This window comes from Oxyura jamaicensis, chromosome 1 (genome assembly GCF_011077185.1).
Source record: "Oxyura jamaicensis isolate SHBP4307 breed ruddy duck chromosome 1, BPBGC_Ojam_1.0, whole genome shotgun sequence".
Taxonomy (NCBI): domain Eukaryota; kingdom Metazoa; phylum Chordata; class Aves; order Anseriformes; family Anatidae; genus Oxyura; species Oxyura jamaicensis.
In genome coordinates, this window is record NC_048893.1 from 61,192,193 (window position 1) to 61,215,567 (window position 23,375).

At 37.6% G+C, this 23,375-nt stretch overlaps 1 protein-coding gene and 2 long non-coding RNA genes across 5 annotated transcripts in view; 1 reads left to right on the forward strand and 2 right to left on the reverse strand.

Annotated features, from left to right (window-relative positions):
• The window catches only part of LOC118177054, a 26,969-nt gene extending 26,883 nt beyond the window's left edge, over positions 1-86 (reverse strand). Inside the window, exon 1 of the long non-coding RNA XR_004755661.1 lies at positions 25-86. This is a non-coding gene — a long non-coding RNA (uncharacterized LOC118177054). The remainder of the gene's footprint in view (positions 1-24) is intronic.
• A 13-nt stretch (positions 87-99) lies between these two features.
• Positions 100-23,375, forward strand: part of SYT10 (synaptotagmin 10) — a 35,331-nt gene continuing 12,055 nt past the window's right edge. For both annotated transcript variants that reach the window (XR_004755652.1, XM_035344396.1), the window contains exons 1-3: positions 100-382; positions 12,721-13,078; positions 18,526-19,090. Coding sequence is in view for 1 of the 2 variants with exons in the window: in XM_035344396.1 (XP_035200287.1) it covers positions 232-382; positions 12,721-13,078; positions 18,526-19,090 (1,074 nt within the window). In the remaining variant the exon portion in view is untranslated. The remainder of the gene's footprint in view (positions 383-12,720; positions 13,079-18,525; positions 19,091-23,375) is intronic.
• Positions 9,238-19,181, reverse strand: LOC118177044. 2 transcript variants are annotated; one of them, XR_004755655.1, is made up of 4 exons: positions 19,025-19,181; positions 12,982-13,109; positions 12,630-12,814; positions 9,238-9,392 (listed from the first exon to the last, which is right to left on the reverse strand). It is a non-coding gene; the product is annotated as an uncharacterized LOC118177044 (long non-coding RNA). The 2 variants fall into 2 exon arrangements; XR_004755656.1 differs by lacking the exon at positions 9,238-9,392 and adding an exon at positions 11,222-11,602.

Below are 23,375 nucleotides of genomic sequence, written 5' to 3' on the forward strand. Positions count from 1 at the left end.
CCCCCCCCCCCCCCCCCCCCCAACCTTCACTACTTCTTCTTCGGATGAGAGCGCGGTTTCACTCGCTCCGCACCCGCCGCTCCGCCGCTCCCCGCTGCCGCTCCGCTCCGCCCCGCTCCGCTCCCCGCGGGAGGCTGCGCGGGTGCCGGTGCGGTGCGGCTCCGGTGCGGTGCCGGTGCGGAGCCGTCCCGCGCCGGCCATGGCTTAGAGCGGCCGGCCGGGGCAGAAGAGATGAGTTTCCCCGCGGAGGACGGCGTGGGCAGCCTGTGCCACAAGGCGCTGCAGATCATCTCCGAGCTGTGCCTGGGCGGGCAGGTGGAGCGGGAGAAGTGCGCCGGCATCTTCCCCCTGGAGACCGCCCGCCAGGGCATCGGCGGCACAGGTACCGCGCCCGTCCCGCCGCCGCTCCCGTCCTGCCGCCGGCGTGGGCGGCCGGAGAGCGCAACTTTTTCCTTTGCCTTCCCTGCGTGCCGAGGGGGCGGATGGGGGGGGGGACTAGGGGGGGCAGGCTCGCAGCCCGCTTTAAAATCCTCTCCCTCCCGCAGCCGACGGCTGCGTTTGATGCTGGGGCAGCAGAGCCGGGCGCGCTTCAGTGCCGCGGGGGCTTTGTGCCCCTCGCCCCCTTTTTCTCATCTCCCCAGCTGCTCTTCGGGGCGCCGCGTTACGCGCTGGTGGTCCCCGGGCTCCCGGCACCGTGCGGTGACCCGCGGCAGCGCGCTGTGGGACGGGGGTGCGCATCTCCTCCGTTAGCCGGGGGAGAGCTCTCTGTCTGCCGGCAGGAGCCAGGAGGGGTTGCGCAGCCCTCCGGGCTGCTCTGGTCCAGAACTCGTCCGGGAAAAATAAAAATAAAAAATATATAAAAAAAGTTGGCCAACAAATAACAAGCATAGAGCGCAAATTAAATAAATTGACACCAAGTAATGAAAAGTAGCAGGTTCTGAGCATGTGCCCCAGCTGCACTGTTGCTACCACGGCAGCTGTTAGTTTTCTTTTTTTTTTTTTTTTTTTTCCTTCTAATGCCCACATATTTTACTGCAAATTCTGGGATACTTAGTATCTCATCACTAAAAACAACCAGCCAAACAAAATAACTGTTGCTGCTACCTTCCTTAGAGAGGAGCGATTCTTCTTTCAGACTTCGGTACCCGCACTGTTCTCCTGGGTCTTTGTGCTTGAGGCAAGTGCTCAGTTTGCAGCCAGTGAAGGCTGCAAGAGGGGCCCGGACAGACCCATCAGGGCTTTGACAGCCAGGGCACCAGGGCGTGGGTGTGTAGAATGCTTCCACCAGCATGGACTGTGGATTTGCTGTGCTTCATAAATACCAGTATATCTACACTCTTTGAGCTGTCTTGTCCAAATCGTAAAAGGTTGCATGAAAATAACCTGATAAAGCTTTGAAAACTGGGCTCTGAAAAGATTAGTTTCTCTCTCTGATTTTTAGAGAGTACTGCACTGGGAGTCAGTATTAGGTGTAGTGTAAAAAACAAGTGAATATATAAACAGGTGGGTAGTGAAAGATACAGAAATGTTCCACAAGGTAAACCAAGTATTGCTGTCTAGCAAATTTGAACCTTCAACACTTGCCTTCATGCTGCACTGTATATTACAGAAGCTTCTTTTGAAGAATTGTCTACATTTTTGAACAAATATATTCATTTCTTCAAAGTCAACAATATTCTTGGTGATTTACATACAAAAACCCTAACAAAGTTGCAATTGTGAGATTAGAAGAAAAAAATAAATAAATTGTAAATTAACCAAGAAGGGGCTTGAATCACATGGTCCCACATCTCAACTGAGTTCCTAAATCTCACTTTTTCTTCCTAAATGAAAAACATTAAGGATGTCAATTTTATTGGCACACACATTAAATTAAACATTGTCTCATCTATTACTAACAGTGCTAGTAATCATATTTTAATACTTTATGACTCCAGAGGAAAAACAGACACACAGTCATTGTTGATAATTGACAATATTTTAATATGTAAACACTTGGATAGACAAGATGTAAATATTACTCTCATGAATTTGCTGAAGTGAAAGATTGTAAATACAGTATCTAGGCAGAGAAAATGTGGTCATTGAAAGGTAAACCGTGCCATAGAGAGGTATTTATTCTGCTCTTCAAATGCATGTGGAGTACCTTTCCATCTCTATGTGTAAAGTTAATGTTGTCCACAGTGCTGAACATCCACAGCGGCTGTTCATTAAAGGTAGAAACCTAAAGTGTTCTCCATCTTCATTCTGAGAATAAAGCCATAAATGTTTCTGTTTTCCTGAAACTTTGGTGTCTGGTACATGGACTGGTAGTATTTGGTGTGAGAGTCTGTATCAGGTAGACACATCCTGCTGTGGCTGAGTAAATTCTGCAAAGTTCTGGTGTCATGCAGCTGTAGCTGTAGTGTAAAGAAGAGAAATGGTTAATTTAGCCCTATTGGTTTTGCTGTATTTTGCTGTAGCCTTCCCTAAATGATGATGTGGGAAGCCCTTTCCCAGTGTTTGCCCAAGCTAGATAACACGCATCATGAACCATTTCACTTATTTGCTGTCTGGGGCTTTGTGCAGCATGTCAGGCATTAGCCCCTGCAGCAAGCACTGAAGTGTGTGGTGAAGAATCTACTGTAGTAAGAGTAAGAAGATACTTGAGCTGTGAGAAGGAGTTCTGGAGGATGTGGAGAAAATAAAGAAAAGACTGAGAGGGTGATTACAGAATGATGGTTTATTGTTGTATGTTATGTTATAGAATCAGCTAAACTTTCAAATCCAAAAAGCAAAGAGTCAATGAGACAGTATAAAAAGAGGTGCAGAAAGGATAAATAAATAAATAAATAAATAAATGTCTGTATAGGGTTAGTATATTGTCCTTCTGAACACTGAATTCATTTAGTTTTTCTCATCTCAAAAACAAGATACCTAAAAGTGTCACAAATGTAGTATAAGGAAGAATCAATAGAGATTTAATGGGAGGAAAGAAGGGTAAAAGAAAAGGAGACCTGTATTTGGACAGGAAAGAATAGTACAAGAAACATTTCAGAAAGAAAAAGAGTAGATGATAAATAGGAAAGAAGACCTTTTCTATTTAATACACAAATGCAAGCATGTTCTGGAAGTTGAAATTTTTTAAATAGTTAACTAAAACTTTTGTGATCTGGTTTTGTTGGTGGGTGTGATGATTGCTTTCTGTTCAACTGGACTGTAAATAGCAGCTGAGCTTCTCAGAGGACTCACCATCAATTCACAGGCTCAAAGCAAAATATGAGACAACATTGACCCTGTGACCCAGGATGTTTCACTGGCAAGTGGAGAGGCTGGGTACTGTTGTTGTTGTTTTGATAGTGTAGGTGTCTACATATGAGAAAGAAGCAAGACAAGGGTAACAGAATCAAACGCACAAGAGGGAGCTAGAGACACAGTACAAAAAAAAACAGAGGGTATGGATTTAGAAGAGCAGAATAAAAAAAAAAATAAAAATAAAATAAAAAAATCAACAAATCAGGAAAGAGAGCTACTGATGTTTACTTCTAGCTAAGAAAAAAATAACCTCCATGTGTTTGGTTCCCCTTTTTCTTACAGAAATAAGAGTTTGGACATTCTTTGTGGACAAATGGGATTACATCAAAGAAAACGGGATTACATCAGGAAAGAGAGCTACTGAGGTTTACTGCTAGCTAAGAAAAAAAATAACCTCCATATGTTTGGTTTCCCTTTTTCACACAGAAATAAGAGTTTGGACATTCTTTGTGGACAAACAGGATTACATCAAATAAATGGCTGATTCTTCAATACTTTTTTTTTTTTTTTTTTTTTTCTCAGTGACAGCAACAAAAAACCTTAGGACCCTCAATTACTGCTCACTGCTTGGGTCAAGAAGGGGTAATCATATTTAGTGTAATGGATAATTAATCCATGGAACTCATAGGAAAGAATCTTATTGAGAGAACTCATTTTGTAAATTTCCAAGAGCTTTAGACAATTAGTGAAAATACAACATCTGCTGTTATATCTTCTGCCCTGGTAATTACAAGGACTATTAATTCTCTTATCTCAGGGGAATGCTCAAGAAAAAAAAAAGATTAGGAAGCTGTTTACATTTATGGTACTTCTATATAGTTAAATGACTGTGAGATTTCTTCTGAAGAGTATAAAATTTTTGGTAAAACACTGAATTAGATGTGCAACTGGTTTATTTATTTTTTATACCTCCTTTATGCCCAATAGATTTGGGCAAAATTACTAAGATGTTTGTCAAAAAATGGGAAGAGTTCAGGTAGAAAATATATGGGAGCTAGATGTGTGCAGGACTGTACCTAATAAAATTCATCTTTAATGTAAATAAATTATCTTCTAGAAATGCCCAAAATTCATAGGTACAGCTTGGTTCTACCTGTATTTACATTCAGGCTATATGATCAATAAGGAACACAATTTTTTTGTTGTTGTTTATGTGTTTTTGGTTTTGTTCTGTTTTGTCAGTTTAGCATCCCTCCTCATTTTAAAGATCCAAGCATATCAAAGTCCCAGCTGGGAGCATTTCTGAAGCCAGTTGCATCAAGTGTTCTGAGAGGAAGTTAGGCTTCCTGCTCTAGGGACATGCTCAAAATTGACTGCTATCACATATCCTCTGCAAATGGTGGGCACTTACTGCTGTCTTTGCTTTGTTAGGTCTGCTGGTCCTGCAGAGCTTAAGAACCTCATTATCTGTTCTCATGGGGAACCAATGTTTATAACAGAGCTGGGAACACACTTCTTTCCCTGCCAGGAGAGCATTTTAGTCATCTAGTGAGTGGCTAGAGAGTTCTTGAGGGTGATGTTTGCTCTTGCTCTTTTGATTGTCAGATAATGATTTTTTTTTATTTTTATTTTTAAAGTTGACCATGCAACAAACATCAGCTTCTACAGGATTTTTTTTATTCACCTAAATATTCCACTCACAATTATTTTACTACCATAGAACTTTAACCTGACATGTTTCCAACCCCATCTCTGATTGACAGTTTACTACAGAAGTACAGAAGGAGTAAGAAAACTCACGAGCATCCTAAGCATGGCCATTCTGTAATATAGCCTCGTGCCTCCCTGAAGAGCAATGTCATGGTGGGTCCTTCTGCTGCAGCCAGCATGAGTCTCCTGTTGGCTGTCAGCTCCATTTCTGCCAGTTCCCATCCTGATGATGGTAGTTGGTGGTTTACATCAGTCCTGGTTCCTTTAAACATATTTGTGTGTACATTCATGTGTGGGTATACACATGCAGAGTATACACTGCAGATATACTTGAACCACCTGGTTACGTTTAGGGGGATAGAGGAACAGATTTATCCGGTTGTGTGCTTATATGTGCTTCTCAACTGTGCCAAAAGCAAGCACAAAGGGGACTACAAATGTGAAGAGTACTGTGATCAGTGTGAGAGTATCATGCAAGAAGAGCATATTTCTTCATAAGAAAGTAACTGTTGTGTGAAACAATGGAGCATTCTGTTACAAATAAATGTGAGAAAAATAAATAATAAACTTCTGAACAGTTAGCAGAGAGATCAAACGACTTATGGTATAACTCACCACCTGGCCAGAGCAAAATTATTACCAGAGAGAAATATGTTTTGGGGGAAAAAAGAAAAAAGTGCAGGGTTACTGAAAACTTCTTTCTGAAATGGATGTTAACAAGCTGTGAAAAACAGAGAAACAGCTAATTCAGCAATGTAGTGGTAGAACAGAGGGGTAAATGCACCACAGAAGCCAGATTTATTTAGAGTAATGTGAAGACAGTCAAAACAATGCAGAAGTGCTCAACACACAGACAGCAGTGATGCACAGTAAAGGCAAGCATTTATAAAGGAATCTTTCTCTGTACATGTTTTGCAAAGAAAAAATACAGAAATTGTTACAACAGCTGGGGGACAAATCTGTAATAATGCCGATTTTGTGTGTTTTGCTAGGTCTCATCATGTGTCATATGTTCATTATATAATGCTATGTATGAATAAACTTAACCATGACAATTCAAAAATGACACATAAGCTATCTGAACCTGGTTGTAGCTACAACATGCTCATAACTGTTGGCTGTCCAAAGGGCCTATGATGTGTTTTCATGTTCTTTTCTTTTATGAGAGAGGAGAATGAGGTATTTTTGCACATTTAGATATGCTTGTAAGTGTGAGAGAAGACTGGGACTAAGCTCAGAGCTGATTTTTTTTTGTTTGTTTTGTTTTGTTTTGTTTTTGTTTTCTTTGTTGTTGTTTGTTTGTTTGTTTGTTTGTTTAATGGAAGGCAGAGGGGGAAAGGGGCTGAGCAGAGATGGAAAATTATCTCCTTTTGAGATTAAGTGAAAACTAAGAAGTAGGAAAATATCTAAACAGGTAGGCCAGAAAAAGCCTTGGAAGTGGAGGCTTCCAGTTTACATTTGGTATGTTGGGGTGGAGAGGCCAATGTTAAGTCCAATGTCTTTTGCTTCCTACACTGCAGGCAAAACACAATGATCCAGCCAAGCAAAGTAGAAGCCATCCTTTTTAATTATATACAGCATGCAAATCATGTACCAAGACTTATGGATACACTGCTGCTGTGGCAAATTCCTTCTGATTTCTGGAAAGCAGAAGGTGATGTATAGAGACAGGAGAAAGATAAGCTTCTGGGAAATACCTGGGATCTACTGTACATCCTAAGGTCTAAAGGCCTATATAGGGAGTTTGAAATGGTAAAAGAGGATGTTCCTCTTGTGGATGGACAGAGGTAGATCATCAGATGCATTAATAAACAATGTAACAGATAAAATGATTTTGACAAGAGATTAATAAATTTATGTGCTCTAAAGATGTAGTAAATCACAGTCATACCTGACTTCATTGGAATCCCTTGCTGCTAAGAAACTTTCTACCCTAGAGTTCTGTTAGCACTGAGAAGTGATATATGAGCCAGGAGGTGGTGATGGCTATTTTGAACAAGTTCAGACATCAGACTGAATTAGCAGCATAGGAGGGAACACATTCACAACAGGGCAAAAGTGAAAAGATTTGAGGAAATTCTTCAAAGTGTGTTTCATTGTGAGAACAGTAGAGGATACTACATGTAGACTTTTAAGTGAAAGGTTATTTTTGTAGTTTTGAAGTGTAAGTCAGGTGTTTTGACGGGTTCAGGTTAAGAGAAAATATGAGACTGCACCTGCCACTTTCTGAGGTATGCTATATCCCTGTCTGTGGTGATTTAGATGATACAGAAGTAACTGTGGAAGATCTGCTAATGCCAACTAAAAGTGAACACCTGCAACTTTTGATGTTCTTCAGAGTTCCCCAAGGAAACTTTAACAGCAGAAATGATGGGCTGGGCCAACTAGATCATGTGAGTAAAGCAGATTTATTGGACCCAGACCATTTAAAATTGATAGAGCTCCTGCTTCTCTTCAAATTCTAGAAAATCAGAGACATATTAATTTATCTGAATGAGCCAACTGCTGATATTCCAGACTACAGAGTTCCATTCAGAGTGGTCCCTATGGAGATAGTAGAGTTTCTTATGGATGATTAACAAGAGAGAAAAAAATAGTTAAAGAAAATAGGTTTGAGAAAATCTTACGTGATGTTGAACTGTAAATATTTAAGAGATCCAAGATCAGCTATAGACCAAGAAGGGGGTCAAAAGAGGATACAAGCCCTCTTTTTCCAGAAGTTTCTTTCCTGCTGTTGCTTTGTTGGCAAAAGTACGTTCTCTTTAGCTCGGTCCGTGTCAGATGTAATGCATCTCCTGCCTGCTAACACTCACAGCACATTTCTAAAGCCAGAGCAAGGCTGTTGGGCTGTGCAACAGCCCTGAAGTATGAGTCCAATATACAGTCTTGTACTGCAGGCTTATCCATATCTCCTTTACCCCAGCAGGAGCAATGTGACTGACTGCACTTCTGCATATCTTCTGGCATGTGATGTGATGTGAGAGAGACCAAATATTGTGACTTGACACAAAAGTAGGTGACTGCTCCCTCCTTGTTCTGCCTGCCACGTATGCACATGGGCAGCCACATCACCACATAAGCTGGTCTCCTCTTTATTTTCAATATCATCTGTTGGTGTAGTATCCTTTTTCCCAAGCTAAGCACCAAGGGCCTTATGTTTTCAGGGCACTGACTGAAATGGAAATTAACTTAATTTGGTCTGCACGTGGAAGTCTGCCAGTGTGTATGTTTGAGAATGGATTCACATGCAGAACCTTTCTGAGGCAAATTTCCAACAAAAAAATGTCGCAAATGAGAGTACAAAAACCACTAAACCACTGCTCAAAACATTCCTTGCACCCAGAGGAAAAAAAAAAAAAAAAAAAAAAAGGAACGTTTCCGCAGCACTTGTCTAATATCAAACGCTGGCTGTCAAGGATCCTCTTATGTTGAATGTGTTTCCAAGGATATTTTTTTAAAAAAGCAGAGATTTTTTAAAAAAGCAGAGATAAGATTGTGAGGTAAATATAATTCAGGCATTACCCAAGTAGGTGTGTCTTTCTCAAATGAGAAATATCAAATTGTCCAATATTGCGCATCTTCAAATAGTAGTTTTAAATAGAAAACCATGAAGAAACAGGACACTTTATTTCAGTCATTGCATTTTATTAAGACTATGAAGATGACATTAAAGAGAGATTGGTAAAGAAAAATCACCTTGAGTGAAATTAACTCCAATGAAATCAGTGAAATATTTCCCACTGATCAGAAGAGGGTGTGAGAGAATGGGAATTTTCCTCACATTGCTAAAATTATCCAGCATGTGAACAAGAACGGCAAAAACATAATTCTGTACACCCAGATGAGTATGCAGAAAGATGTCCTATTCTGTGCAAGCGTATAGCATTGAAGACAAGGTGTAATTACCAGTTTGGAAAACAAGTTGTCAAAAACTGCTTGTGGTTGAAAATTATTTTTCTTTTACTTAATGCTGAAGAAAAGTGAGAATATTGTTTACAACATTGACAGTTAGCATTGTCCCAGAAGAGTGAGTGTTTTCCTTCTACCTCTAAAAACCTAGGCAGTCTTTGAAGTTGTCACCATCTTTATATAACACTTATATAAGTAAAGTCCAATCCCAGTCTAAAGACACAGACATCCTTTGGTACCCATTTTTCTTCCCAACCAGATTTCCTTAATGGGGATGTGAAGAAACTCCTCATCTGCAGAACCATCTCTGAATGTTTTGGGGACTTTTTATTATATTTTTTTTGGTGGTGTTTTTGTGTTTTATTTTGTTGTTGTTGTTGTTGTTTTTTCAAACCAAGCTTCCTCTTAAGAGGTAATACGTAAGACACATCCAGTGTAACATATAAAGTGTCTAGGAAGCTCCATTTACTGCTGTTCTACAGATGATTCCAGTCTTCACATAACAGCAAATCTTTCACAGTATTTACTCAACCAAGGGACTGTCAGAAGTGAGGAACTGAAACATGATTTTCTCATTAAGGTGTATGGTATACTGATTGCTTTTTAGCAATTATGGCTGTAAATGAAATAAATATATATTTTTATCCTAATAAACTATTTTTTGGTCCAATTCCTTACAATTATTGTATTTCATGATTTTGTTTAAGTATTTGTTGTACTATAAAGTGCAATATGTGAAACTCTTTAACTTATTATTAAATAACAAATATGGAGACTGTACAACTATCTCTAGAAATAGCTCCTACAAATTTTCTCTGCTCTTAAGACTTCAGATGATTCATGTGATTATTTAAGTTTATGAAACTTACAATGCCTTTAAAGGTTTTGGTACTGAGTTAGAGAGAATTTAAAATAGTATAATGGAAATATAAAAGTATATAAAGAAAGTTGAAGAACTAGAGTAGGTGTTGAAAAGAGACACCAAGTTATTTGAAGGCTTGAAAAGTGTCTTGCAGTTAAAAACTTACAATAAGTTTGGCTAGAAATGCTTTGTTAGAAAGTTTTTCAGCTGATAGTGTCTGCTCATCAAATTGTAACTGCTGGAAGGCATCAATGATCATATTTCTCATTTTGAAATGATTTCAGCTATTTCAAAGTAGTTACACATCCTGTTTCAACATTTTCTAAATGAAAAATTATAATGTTCAGTTCTAAAAGCCTTAAGTTCAAAACATAACCTGGTTACGCCAACCACATCTAAACTGAACTGGAAATACTGCAAATGACCCCAGATTAAATTTATTTTTGGTTTTCTTTTTTGTTGCTTTCTGAAAAGCCATTAACCTCTTGCTAGAGTTATACATTTGGTCAAGATTTGAGAATGGAGATATAACCAAAAAGAGTTCTTTCAATGGGGCATACCTCTATATTCACTTCTTAAATTTACTTATGACCATTCCCTGGCACTGAGGCCAGTTCACATGTCACAGCCTCTGTCCATATATTTAAAGTCTGTCTTCTACTAAAATATAATGACCGCATCCAAAGTGCCTATAAAGAATGATTGTTGGTCTTCTGTAATTCCTGATCCATGCCCAGGAACTGTCTGGGACAGTATGAAGCTCCCCAGGTTAAAACCATTCAAAAGGCTTTCAGGCTTTTTTTTTTTTTTTTTTTTTTTTTTTCCCCGCACATTCTGCTTAGGCATGTCTTACAAAGCAAATCATAGCTTTTAATCTCTCGTACGAAGACATGAAAGAAGCAATGAAAAGCAATGACTGTAAATTAGAACTACAGAAGTACAAATCAGAAATACAAATTTGCAACAACGCAATTAATGATTGAAACAAGATGTAAACTCAGCATTTCCTAATGCCTTCTCTTGCTGTCAAGAACAGACACTGCTGTGGAATGTGCACAAGCCAAATAAAAATTATCAGGCTCAGAAAAGATATCAGTGTAAACAGTAGATCAAACCAAATAGCCTAATAACCCGTATCAGGCATTAATTCTCTAGAAAAATCATATGCAAAAGTATTGTTTGCTTCCTGTGTTACATTACTATTAGGTATAATTATGCATCCATTCATTTTATGGACATCTTAAATCAGAATTTGCGGTATGAATTTCTCATTAAGCTGACATGGATATTCCAAGGGCTACATTTTGACATTTAACTACAGGCAGAAAAGGATGACGCCTTTCCTAGGACTGTCAGAAAATGTTCACAGAGGCATATTTCTCTTCAAGGCAGGGCAGCAGTTAGTGCCAAATGCTTTAAATGCAGAAACACATCCCCTGCTGATTCCTCCATGAAGCTGGCCAGGATGTATATGAAGTAAGGTTAAGTAGAAGCATGTCATTCAAATATCCAAACTACAATCATCTTCTGTTTATGTTGACTATTCTCACCTATTTTCATGCCCAATGGGCCTTAAGCTCAGTATTGTTTAGTGGGTGATATTTGTGGTAGGGGGATGGTTGGACCAGATGATCTTGGAAGTCTTTTCCAACCTTAATGATTTTGTGATTTGTTACTGATAGATGTATTTGGAAATTAAAGAAAAAAATCCTAAATGATCTTGTGGAAACTTAATATCCCAAAAGTATTTGTGAGATACATACTGTTTCATAGATTCAATACACACGTAGAGGACTATTTTTCTTCCTGTGAGCCTTTAGAAAAAAAAATGCTCAAACTCTGGTTGCACTTTTCCATGAGTTCAGTTTAGTAGTCTGTAGCCTGGAGCTATGGATACAAAATATTAGCTGTTAAACTGTCAGATCTTGTTGTAACAAGCAGCAGCAGCCATTACTTGAGGGGCATTTAAGCAGGGCTTATTGAATATTTTTAAAGCATACAAAAGCCTCTTTTCAAAAGAAGGGGATTTTTTAAGTCAAATTTTATAAATTACATGATACTGGAAAAATCAAACTGAAACATGTCACATAGAATAAAAATCCTAATTAGGGCCCAATTGGCATTTCTGGTGATCCACCATTTCCTAAAATGCATGTCTGTTCCCAGAATTTAGTTGGTATGAAATCTGTTCTCCTTACTTTGACAGTGCTATTGGATATGTTAATCCACTGTGGCAGAAAAAGTCAAATGCAGGGCAGCAGGGATAGCTAAGTGTACGGTAAGATCTCCATACAACCCAGGGCATTGTATAGTGTACTCTAAAGCCAGCTTAATTTTCGGAGCATGATTTTAGATACCAACGTATATGCATTGTCGTGGTCTATCAGTGCTTAAGATTTAACCCCTGCCACTTCTTGTTTGTGACAGACTATATCTTGTTCCTGCTTATCCAGGTAAATGTTAGGTTTTAATATGTTTACGAAGCAGTTAGCATATGAAGTCATAAATTTGACAAGTCCTGAAGAAATTTCTATATCAGCCTCAGTGTTTTGAATTAACCTGTCTTCATGTGCACTTATGGAAAATGTTGACTGTTGTGTTGTTTTTTTCAGCAAGAAGTGTTTGTGAGCAAACACCCTTTGATGACTATGGCTGGGTGTATTTAGGACCATTTGTATAGTCCCTTATTTCCTGAGAAGCCCGACTGGCAGTGTGTGGCTAGTGGTACTGTTACTGGCTCCTAGTCTGTGCAACAGTGAATGGAGAATTTGGAAAAGATACAGTAGAGAATGATAACCTTTTAAAGGCATTTTAGATATCAAAAAGGAAAAACAAACCAACCAACAAACAAATAAATAAATAAAGCTTTAAAGATTTTCATGGGATAGTGATTAAAATGCTTCTATCTCCTTACTTGTTTCTTTCTTACTTTTTTTTTTTTTTTCTTTTTCTCCATGTTTGTCTGTTATGATGATCTCTGTTTCTAATTTTCTAATTCCTTGCAGACATCTCAGTCAGTCTGTTAGCAGTAGTCGTCAGCTTCTGCGGGCTCGCTTTGCTGGTAGTCTCACTTTTTGTCTTTTGGAAGTTGTGTTGGCCCTGCTGGAGAAGCAAACCTCTCACTTCCAATGCCAGTAATATCCCTCAGAGCAACTCGAGTGCTCCCACAGAGGTTTTTGAGACCAGCGAGAAAAAAGAAGTTAAAGAAAATGGGAAACCTACAACAAAGGTACTTGAAGCTGCATTGAAAATTAGCCACACTTCACCTGATATACCAGCAGAGGTCCAGAATGCGCTGAAAGAACATCTGATCAGACATGCACGCATGCAGAGGCAGATCACAGAGCCCACATCATCATCAAGGTAAGGGACACTTACATCTGTGGCACGTTTCCTGGAAAAAAAGGTACAACCAGAACATTCTGCTGAAAACTTCCAATATTATAGGTTATTTGCTGTGTTTTTACCAGTTATGGGTGAAACGGCAGTCATGAGAAGTTAAACGGAATATTCCAAAATCAGTGGTGCTACCACCTTCATCTACCTCACTGTTTTAACATATAAAGATCAAATCTCTGTCTTCTACTGCTTTGTAAATACATATGTTACTGCTGCTTTAAGCTTTTCCTTTTTAGGTTTTGTGTATAGGAAAATCAATTTGAGTGTGATTTTTCCAAGTACTGCAAGTCTGTCATTTCACAGAGATATTTTTGTAGATATAGGAATTGCTTTTGCAGTTGAAAGTTTTCTTCTTCATTAAATAAATGGCAGGTTTGTTGTTGATGGCACATTTCTTCAAGACACGGTTTGCCACTTATAAAGGAATTAAAATCCCAGTCTAAAAATGTAGACCCTTACAGACTGACCTTAAAGCAGTACAGATTCAATATAGATTTTAAAATAAAAGTCAAGCATATAATATTGCTGCAGTGATTTCTTTTGTATTAAAGTGAAGGACACAAACTTTAATTTTGTCACAGATACTGAGTTATCTTGTAAAGTAGTGAAGAAGAGATGTGCAGTGACCTGTAGTATCGAACAGGGTTTTCTTCAAATACTGTCAGCAATTTAATGCATGGGAAGTAGACAGTGAACTACAAAGATCATTTCCTACATAAAAAATAAATACACAAATAATTTTTTAAAAGAAATGTTTTATAAACACAAAATGGGAAACTGAAGGTTAAAAGAGGCACCTGAAGTATTGCATAATGCTATGAGTAAGAGTACAAATGCTATATAAGAAGTGGCTTTCACTCAATGGACTGTTTGTTAAATCAACACAATGTACAAAAGCAAAATAAAACAGCAAGAAAAAAAAATATCCCTCACATTCACAATAATCATTGGAGGCACAAGACTAGAGAAGACACATACTTTACCTTTAGTGGGCACATATTTTGCTGGCTTTCTGAGAGTCCCTAAGACAGTGTTTTGCTTGCTCTCTGCATTCATTGAGCTGGTGAGTAGAGAAAGACATTTTTTTCCAGCTATTCCAACAACAGGGAACAGCCAACAGGCAACCACAGAAGGTTAGAATACTCCATCCAAAGGAGGTCTAACTGACTCTAGCAGCTGATCTATGCTGAAGGATGAGACTATACAGCTGGCTTGAGGCCACATTGCCCTGGTTGTGCCTGACTCCAACTACTGTATCCATCTGCTAAGAGGGAGAGCATGGTATCCAAGTCTCTCTGAGGAACAGTTCCAAAATACTGGAAAAACAGCTATAACATGGTAACTGCTATAGAAGACACAGAGGGACCAAAATTGATACAGCTTAGCATGATAAAGATATTATGCAACTGGCTGCTATCTAATTGGATATTAATTGGAAGAGTTTTATCCATCATGTATCAACAGGTAAATCTGTATGTGATTGGACTCTCTGATTCCTGAACAGACAGAAGAAACAGCTAGCTGGCAAATAGACTTGAAAACTCTCTGTGGTAATATAGGGGAAAAAAAGAAGTTCCAGGGACATGATCCAGAGCTACTTCAGGCTATGAAAATATTCCCACAGGCCTCCAGAGTGATTTGGACTGGGATCTAAATACATAAAATATCCCTGAGGCCAAGGACAATTTTACAAAATTAAAACCTGTCATCAATCATACTCTTTTTGCATGATGTAAGGGAGCTTTTTCTTTGTACCCTGTCTAGATTAACAGTTTTAAATCTTTCCTGAGAGGGACAGTTCCTTTCCCTTGAGTAGCCTTGCTTGTCCCACTTTAACCAATTAATAGTAGGGTGTTTGGAAACACTTCCTTCCGCTTCCTTCACATTTTGCTGGGAAAAAAAAAAAAAAAAAAAAAAAAAAAAACTTGTTACAAAGTGTTTAGAATGAGATGTATCTTTAAAAGTACACAGAAATCATCCTTTCTGCATTTGCAAATATATTTTTTCTATAACCTTGCCTGTCTGCTTGGTGAGTCTAAACCTTCCCACAGCCCATATTAATTACTATTGCCAAGAATGTCATATATAAGATGAAGGCAGGATATTTAGATCAGTTTTCTGGATTACTTCTCTTTTGTGTGACAGAATGTTGGATCACATAATGATTAAAAACTGGCTCTGGTGTCTGATGTCTGTGAGACACGTTAGTGCAAGGAAATGATAAATTTCTGCTTATTTAGGATGATACCATTGTCATAGTCCCTAATAATAAGAAAAGACCTGCTAGTTTAGAAGAAAAAAAAAAAAAAAAAAAGGAAAAAGAAAAAAGTCCTTCAGTCCTTGATCCCAATTAGCTAGTAAACTACAATAGAAGTATTCCTGCATCAGTGGAACATGCATTTTTGCTCTGTGTTAGAGAAAGACACTTTTCCCAGAACTTTGTGAAGTTATTCTGTAATATAGTGTATTTCTTCTGTGATATGTCATCCTTCAAATGTTCACCTTAACTTTCAGGGTGCTTTGAGCTCCTTGGTGTTAGGTGGGAAAGAAACTTGCCATACAGCTCTACAAGAGTAAGTCTGCTCCCAAGAGCTATAAATGCAAAAGTGAAGTGCTTGGAAATGTTAAGTTTATAGAAAAACAAGCAGATCTCTTGAATTTGATGACTGCAGGGAGGAAACAGCAGCCTCAGTTCTGTCTAAATACAATTTATGTGCTGGTGTCCATTCCTGGATTTGTTCCAAAGCTTCACTCTAATGTCATGTAGTAAAGCTAGACCAGAGCCACACATCATAAATCTCAAGTCATATCATAAATCAGCATCCTATCCTACTTTTTATTCTTACATATGTCAATCTTACTGAGTAAGAAAACAGCTTCATACTATCATTATTCCTGTACAAGCACATTTTATACTAGAGATTTATGTGCAGATTTACTGTCACTCAAAATGTGTTTGTTCTAAGCTATAGAACGCATGTCTATTATAGGAGTGCTATGTAAAAGCCAGTAGTGGTCAAAGTACCTGGATTTGCACACATTAGTAGCTTCACAGCACCTTCACAACCTGGTTGCCTGACATCCTTGTACTTCATTATAACAGTCATTAAGTCCTTTGTTATTGCAGAACAAAGGAAGACATATGTTGCCATGACAACAATGAAGCATCTTAATAATTAACAGACCGATTAGCCATCTTTGTGAAATGCTGTGACTCAGAACAGATACTAGGCACTATGTAATTAGGGCATTGGCTTACTAGAGCAAAAGCACTGCTGATTCCCATGGGGCATAGCCTGCACAGTTCTACTTAGCGACACCTCACAACAATGACTGTCTTCACTAGAGGATCTTTTGTACACAACATTTGACAGTTTGAAAGAAGGTTGGCACCTTAGAAATCATAGATTCATTTTTTCACGTTACATTTACAAGTATTAACTCAGAACTTCAGAACTTCATAAATGCAACAAATTCTAGGAAAAAAAAAAAAAAAAAAAAAAAAGAGTTTGTCATTTATCCAATTTCATTCACACTGGAAATTGCATGTAGGCATTTTCACTGTTTCCTCTGCACAGGCAGAAAGTCAGAGATACTAGAGAGCTAGCACGTAAATCACTGCATGCCCAAATTTTTATTGCCACTACATTCTGGGTGGAGTTCAGTTCCTCCCTTGTGTTTGGCACACAATGAGACGAGACTTTACAGTGGGCAAAGGCTCAAGGGCAGCCCTGAAACCCCCTGAGGACATGGTTATGTTTTCTGACTACTTAGGGCCTTCCCAGTCCTTACTCCAGTCCAGCATGGACATCATATGCTTTGAATTTGGGGAGCTCAAACATTTAAGAAACAAATGAAAGGTAGAAATTATTATGAGAGGGGTGTATTATTCATCTAAATTTGAGATCAAAACACCTGGGGTTTTTTTGGAGCTACATCAAACTTGGCCTATGAAGTTCTCCCTCCCCTATCCTTTTGTTACAGTCAGACTGTTCCCTATACCTAGCAGTACTGAAACAGCCAAAATGGGAAACATTCTTGTCTATTATTTAATGGCTGCAGATTACCCTCTTGTATCTCTGCCCAGATAAATTGCAGTAGTTCTGTGCTATGTGCCTTCAGCAACCACTTCACTTACAGCAAAAATACAAATAATATCTTTAAAATGAGCCCTGGTTGCTTTCAAATGGACAATTTGCATTTCTGATTTAAAGAAAGAAACACACAGCTGTGACACCTCTTGTTTTCAGAACACAACACCACAGGGAAACCAAGCAATAAGGCAAGGCTGCATTTGGCATTAATAAGCAATTGATTGCAAAAAGCAGAGGAAATTCTGACAATTAAATCGTTTTTTAATGGCAACTAAGTACACTCACAGGAGGGGGTAGTGAGTATTTCCAGTACAGATTGTAAGGGTAGTGAAGTACCAAGGAAATATGAAAATGTCCAAAAAATAAACTGGACAGTATGGTCATAATGGAATCTGCTAATGATTAATTCTAAGAAACATTTTGGTCAATATTTTTATACTACCTTAAAACTGCATGGCATAACTGAGGTTTAATTTCAATCTTAGAAAGGGTAAAAATTTCTATTGATGTTCGTGAGTCAGGATAAGTCCATAAATATGTACATATATGCTACAAAGTATTCAGAATTACAATGATTTAAATATGTTTCTTGGTACAAGTACATGAATCAGTTTTCTAATATAATACATAGAGGAGTATGAAAACATAAGGAAAATAAAAACTATTAGAGAAAAATGATGCCCAAAATTTTGAAATGTATTGCAGCCAGAACAAAATGTTCACAATGTTATTAGAGAAGGCAACCTGTAACTCAGGGTACTGAATACCCAATAGATATACATAAAATGTTGTATGATGGCAAAGCAAAGCACTATGCTGAAAACCTCCAAACTAACCTTTGCATGGCCTTTTCAGGCCTTTCACAGCAGTGTTAAGCATGGTAAACATTTAATCGGAAAACAGCCAATGAATGCCTCCAAACAACAGGAAGGAAGCCTGTTGTCTGTAGGTGATTTTTTTTTCTTCATGGCTACCTTTTGTCCATGCAATAGCACACTGGGATCAAGTAATGCTGGAACTGTGAACTTGTTCTATGAAAGAACTTGAATGCAGTTTCAGCTGCATAGCTTGAAAATGAGGTGATAAATATATGTATTGCAGGGACAATGGGTTTCTCTCGGGTCAAGGAGTTCATTCTGATGATCATTTCCTCTCAAAGATGTTTTAACACTTGTAAAACATTTGGGGGATTGTTTTAAAATTATTTTAAAGATACAAACCCTTATTAATTTAGTCTTCTCGATGTATTGTCTATTTAGTAATAGCCAGGTCTTTTTCTGGAGATAACTATGGCTCATTTTGTGTGTGTGTGTGCAGGCACAATTCTTTCAGGAGGCACTTGCCAAGACAGATGCAAGTGTCCAGTGTTGATTTTAACATGGGGACAGATCCAATTTTACAAAGGGGAGAGACAACAACCAGCATTGGGAGAATAAAACCAGAACTCTACAAACAGAAGTCTGTGGATTCTGATGGGCAACAAGAAGATGTGAAAACATGTGGAAAACTTAATTTCACTCTCCGGTATGATTACGAGAATGAACTTCTGGCTGTCACAATTATCAAAGCCTTAGATCTGCCTGCTAAAGACTTCACAGGAACATCCGACCCCTACGTTAAGATATATCTGCTTCCAGATAGGAAAAAGAAGTTTCAGACACGAGTTCACAGAAAGACATTAAATCCTGTCTTTGATGAAACCTTTCAGTTTCCTGTAGCCTATGATCAACTCAGCAACAGGAAATTGCATTTCAGTGTTTATGATTTTGACAGATTTTCTAGACATGACATGATTGGGGAAGTAATTCTTGATAACCTTTTTGAAGTCTCAGATCTCTCCAGGGAAGCCAATGTATGGAAAGACATCCACTGTGCCACCACAGTAAGTAATGTGTTACCATTACCAAAACCATTAATGTGATATATTCATTTTTCTTTTGTAGTTCATGGCAGAATATCCTGTTTATCAGCAGATTCTGGAAGGAAAAACAAAAGAAAAATGAATAAAAAAGTCAACATTTTCCTTTAAGCACAGAGAATAAGATAGCTTAGGAAGCTATAAAATTTAATTACTAAAAAAAAATCTTCTGAGAACATACCATCATCCTCATGGCTCACTGTAAAAATGTAAATTAGGTTTATTAATTAAATAGTACATCACAAAAAGTCACTGCTTAACAAGAGCTATTAACATTTTCCTGGCAGGAAAATAACCTGTCCTTCAAAGTAACCATCTATTAAGGAGCAGAGCCTGTTCTGCACTTGTTAGCAGATCTTCATGGGGTTGGGATCCTGTGAGAGACATGAGAGGCTCAAAATACTTGAAGTTTAAAATGTTCTTTGCTGGCTGCCCTTTGCCTAGGGTCCCTTAGTAGATATATCTCTGTTGCTGTTGGTTGCTAGCAAAACTCAAGAGACACAGGGAAGGAAAGTTAGGAAACAGAAATCGTTATTTTGTTATTGTTATCAGCAAGAAAAGGAGGTCTGTGCAATTCACTCATAGAACAGATGACAAGCTACCATCAGGAACAATACCAGTGTGCAACCATTATCTTTATTAACATAGAAATCCAAACTCATCTTTCCTGGCTAGAATTTGAGAAGAAGGGGGAAACAAGTGTTTTTTGATTGTTTGCTTTGTTTGATTGTTTGTTTTGTTTTGTTTTTTTAAAACTATATTATTTATGTAGAAAAAAATCCCATCCATTGTTCTGTAGAGATAACCAAAACAGTCTGTGATCCATGTCCTTAAGCATGAGCTGGACTGCCATCCATAGGGTAGCAGGGATGAACAGAAGACAGAGAAGTCCTAGACATTGCTTCAGTGACAGAAGCTTCACACCATTCCTTTGATAGAGCCAGAGGCTTCCCATGCTTCTTTTCCCAAATGTTTTCATGCTGTGCATACCTGCTGGACAGGGAAATTTAGGTCTGCATGACTAGGAAGACAAAGAGAACTTGAATTTTCTCACCAGTATGAGTATGAGCAATATGTTTCCTGAGAGAGAAGTATAAGAGAGTTATGGTCTCATAATGAGGGCAGAATTTCATAATTTTGTGAATTCTGGAAAATATTTATTTTAACTGTAGGGTTTACCAAACTGGTCTGAACAGCCTCTGGCACATGTCCAGAAAACCACAACTATGTACGCTTTATTTGATCAAGTTCAGATATAAGGTAAAATTAAGAGATATGTTCCCAACCTTTAAAATTAAATCTGTGTTTAGGATCTTGGAATAATGAAATAATGTCCGAGTAACATTATTTATATATATATGTATACAGGCATATGTGTGAGATCTTTGACAACTAGAACAATTTCAGTAAGTTAGAATACCTGGATTGTTCATCACTGGTTTTAAGCAAATTGAAATACCATACCAGATGATGCTGTGGGAAGGGATGCTGATAAACACCTGGATAAAAAGGCTTGCTAATCTTGGCACTGAATTCTAATCCAAGTTTCTTCATCACTAAGGGTTGGAATGTGCAGCTATAGTGCTTAGATCATTCCTTTTTTTTTTTTTTTAAGTGTGTATGAAATTTAGGAGAAAGCATTTAGGTTTTGGATTTAAGCCTTTCAGGCTGAATAAGTTGTCCTCACCTAAACCATTAACAATAAACACACACAAAAATAGGAAATATATTCTAGTATTCAATGACTGCTTACTTGCACAAGCCTTACCTTATTCTCAGCTAATTATGTAAGAAACTGATTTATTTGATTTTTCCTGTGAAAATGAAACCCTCCTGTAAGGTGTTCTATTATTATATGTGCAATGTGTTGCCTTGTGTTTTACTTCAGTTGTTTCATGTAGATTACAATTTGCTTACTAATAATTCCAACACTTCAGAAACTGTAAGATGAGGGAGCCAATCCTGCACAGCAATAAACAGTGCATAAGATGCTAATCAGTAGGGAATTTTGAGTTATGTACCAGATCTAAAGTTTACCAATGTCACTAACTAGCAGTTAAGTAGGTAGCGCTTGACAAAGTCAGTAGAATTTGGGTCAAGCTTTGAAAAATATGACTCAGATTGTTCTGCAATTAGTTAAAAATAAATGTACTCCAGGAATACATGCTTTGGTTTTCATGAAGAACCTATAATAACAAATAAGTAAAGTGGCTGTCTTAGCAGGAAGGTCCATACTTACACTCTATAGCATAGGAACCAAGATGCCGATATGCATATACATTTCTCTCGCTCTTTTTCCTTTGTCACCTCTAATGTGTTTTCCTGTATGTTGTATGAAGTTTCCAGTCTTACTGCTCAGACATGCTTCCTGTACCCAATGGTTTACTCATACAGTTGCTAAACAATAAGTGGCAGAAAACAGGAAAAGTAAGAGCTCAAAGAGCTCAAAACTTAAAAGAGGTCAAAACTTAAAATATACCACAGAAGTAGCCTCTCCTCAGCTTTGAGTCTTTTATGTCTCTTCCATAGTCAAGGATTTTCTGTTGAGAAGTTAGAAATTGGTTAAATCCTATTCCTATTACCTGCTTGGAAAGAATCTGATTTTATGACACAAGGCTCTACAGTCTAGGAGTTGAAGAGATTTACAGATTTACCAAGGAAATGAACTGTAAAATTTTGCCAGTGAAGGATGTTACCACAGCAAATCAGGAGATTCGCCATTATGCAAAGACCGTTAGTAGTTAAGAACATTTTTAAAGACTTTGCTTGCAAGTATTTTTTTTATTTGATACAGGAAATACAAGACCTAGGGAAGATCAGATTGGATGGCTGCATTGAGTTCTTTGACCATAAAAACAATGAATCCGTGGGAAACCACAGTTTGAATCTTTTTTTTTCTTTTTTTCTTTTTTTCTTTTTTTTTTTTTTTTTTCCCTCAAGATAGTCATTTGAAATGATTTTAGAAGTGCAGGATTGGTCCCTCATGTACTCATTTTTATTCTTATAGTTTTCAATTGTTGATATTTATTCATTGTTTGTAGTTTGTATTTTGTTCCTTTAATTTTTCATTCGTATCACTGTTTCTCTGTTACATGTTCTGTTGGAAACCTGTAGCTGTTGTATAATACGTAGCATGTACCTGTTATAAGTGCTAAAGTATTTTCATTTTTAATGTTTATTTACCAAGATAAATTTGGTGTAAAATTGATTGTGAAAAAATAAGTATCCCAAATACCTGATGATATTAACATCCCCAATTTTTGCTTATAACTGGGTGGTTGAACTTTCAATAAATAATCCATTATTTACTTTTGTTTGTTTGATTGATTAATAAAAAGACAAACCAGAGGCATATTTGGACCACCTGCAGAGGTAGTTCAGTAAACTGGAATACTGTAGTTCTTAAAACACTATAGGGGATTAGTTCATTACATCAAAAGCAAATATTACATGAACTATTTAGTGTGTCTTCAGTTTTTGCAAATTGCTTGTGAGCTTTGCATATATTTCTGAGGTTTGTTAGTCAATATATATACTGAATGCTTAAAAAAAAAATACTTGAATTGCTAACAAGCATTTAAGTGCAAATATTCAGCACTGTAAAGTCACTCAGAAAAAAAAAAAAAAAAAAAAAAAAAAAAAAAAGTCCCCTCTTGTTATGATCTAACACTTTCTGGATTTAAAAGTGTATTAACTTCTGATTATTCTTTTAATCTTGATAGATTGCTTTGGAAATCTCTGCCTCTAGCATCATTGCCCAAAATATTTGTGGAAAGTAAAGGTATTCTGTGAACTCCATTAGTGTAACCAATTATATGACACTATGCAATTGGATTAAAAAATTAATAGGACTCAACATTTAGATGAAAGCCACTTCCAGGATAATGGTCATCTCCTGGGGATGTTAGTCATGGAGATGTCACATGTTTGTAGTCTCTTGAATTATCTCATGTAGATGGATGGAACTTGATTACTACTTCATTTCCAGCACCAAACATTACAGTGTTTCAGTTTTCCCATTTGTGAAGTGGGATGTTAAAGGTTGTAAAATGTTATGTAAGGATACAGACTTCATATGATGCAGATGACGAGTGACTACTATTTCTAAAGCACTATATAATATAACATAAGTGAATAACGTTGTTAGAAAAGACAGAAATGCTTAGGTAATTTAAAAGCAAACATAAAAACTAGATAGTAACATTTGTCTCAGTAGATCTATCTCAAACACTCACCAGTGTAGGACATC